At 33.1% G+C, this 1593-nt stretch overlaps 1 protein-coding gene across 1 annotated transcript; it reads left to right on the forward strand.

Annotated features, from left to right (window-relative positions):
* Positions 1-465: 465 nt before the first annotated feature.
* On the forward strand, positions 466-1216 carry LOC118732518 (the record flags this gene model as incomplete). Its single annotated transcript, XM_036461648.1, has 2 exons — positions 466-652; positions 728-1216. Coding segments are annotated over exons 1-2 (499 nt in total), but the record flags the coding sequence as incomplete, so codon positions are not given.
* Between the last annotated feature and the right edge of the window lie 377 nt (positions 1217-1593).

Below are 1593 nucleotides of genomic sequence, written 5' to 3' on the forward strand. Positions count from 1 at the left end.
AGTGAGGTAAGTAACTAGTGTCATATTTCATTAGCATATTTCAATTAATTAAATTAATCAAATTAATTTGATTTCTAGGAGGAAAATGGGTACAGTACCCAGTTTTTTTCAGAATTAAAATATCAATTTCATAATCCTGGCAAAACTCCCCAAGAAAAAATTGAGCTGTTAAAACTTTTAGATATAAAATGGAGTATAAACAAGACAGCAAAAATGATGAATACTTCTCGATACATTGTCTCAAAGGCAAGAAAATTTCGGGAAATTAACATTCATTCTGTGAATAGCAAAGGAAATAGTAAGATGGGATTTGCGTTTAATATAAAAAGCACTTAACAAATTCAAAATTTTTATAGAAAAGGCTCTTTCTGCAGAAACAATAAGTATGATCAAAGAAGTTCTCTCATGCCAGGACAGAAAGATAAGAAATCTGTTAAAATCGATGGAAAATATGTAATTTTTCAAAAACGTCTTGTGTTAGGGAATCTGAAAGAAATTTATTCAAAATTCGTTAAAGATAATCCTAATGTGGCAATTGGCCTATCCAAATTTTGTTCTCTTAGACCACCACATTGCATTTTAGCAGGTTCTGGAGGCACGCATAACGTCTGCACGTGCCCTATCCATGAAAACATAAAACTTATGACATTAGGTAAGAAACTCTTGGAGAATTTACATGCAAAAATTATTAATTATGTGTATATGTATGTGTTTTCAATATTTTTAGGCAGTAATTTGGTGCTTTTAATGAAAAAAGAGGAATATCCAGTAGTTAATTACGAAGATGTTATAATGCTGTCGTTGTGTCCCAATCCGAAGGAGGAATGTTTTTTCAATATGTGCAAGGAGTGTTCAATCTCAAAAACACTGGAGGGTTTGATGAGTGCAATATTTCAAAAATACGAAATTAATGAAGTTACTTACAAAAATTGGAATTCACAACCTAGGACAACGTTGAAAACCATTTGTATTTCTACCGAAACGTTTATCCAAAATTATTGTTTGGCTAGCGAAACATTTCTAATGCATTCATTTATAGCAAAGGAGCAAGCCAATTATTATAAAACTTTGAAAAACAACTTAGAGATCGACCAATGCTTAGTCACTTGCGATTTTGCTGAAAACTATGCCTTTATTGTCCAGAACGCTGTTAGTGGATTTCATTGGAATAATGACCAGGCAACGATTTTTCCAATTGTGTTCTATTACAACGATGGTGGGAAAATTAATCATCAAACAGTTATTTTTATTTCCGATTGTAAAAAACATGACTCGGTAGCCGTGTATGTATTTTTAAAATCTTTTAATGAATGGTTATCACGTTTCAATGCAAATATTCGAAAATGCATTTATTTCTCTGACGGAGCGCCGCAACAATTTAAAAATGTCAAACACTTTACAACTATATACAATCATGAAAATGACTTTGGCTTTGCGGAATGGCACTTTCATGCCACTGCCCATGGAAAAGGTCCATGCGATGGAGCAGGGGGAGTTTTAAAAATAAAAGCAAGGAAAGCTAGCCTCCAGATGACTTCAGAACATCAAATAACCACTGCATATCAACTGTATGAGTGGGCTCTGCAAGATGGC

This window comes from Rhagoletis pomonella, unplaced genomic scaffold (genome assembly GCF_013731165.1).
Source record: "Rhagoletis pomonella isolate Grant_MI unplaced genomic scaffold, Rhpom_1.0 Rhpom_scaffold_21624, whole genome shotgun sequence".
NCBI lineage: Eukaryota > Metazoa > Arthropoda > Insecta > Diptera > Tephritidae > Rhagoletis > Rhagoletis pomonella.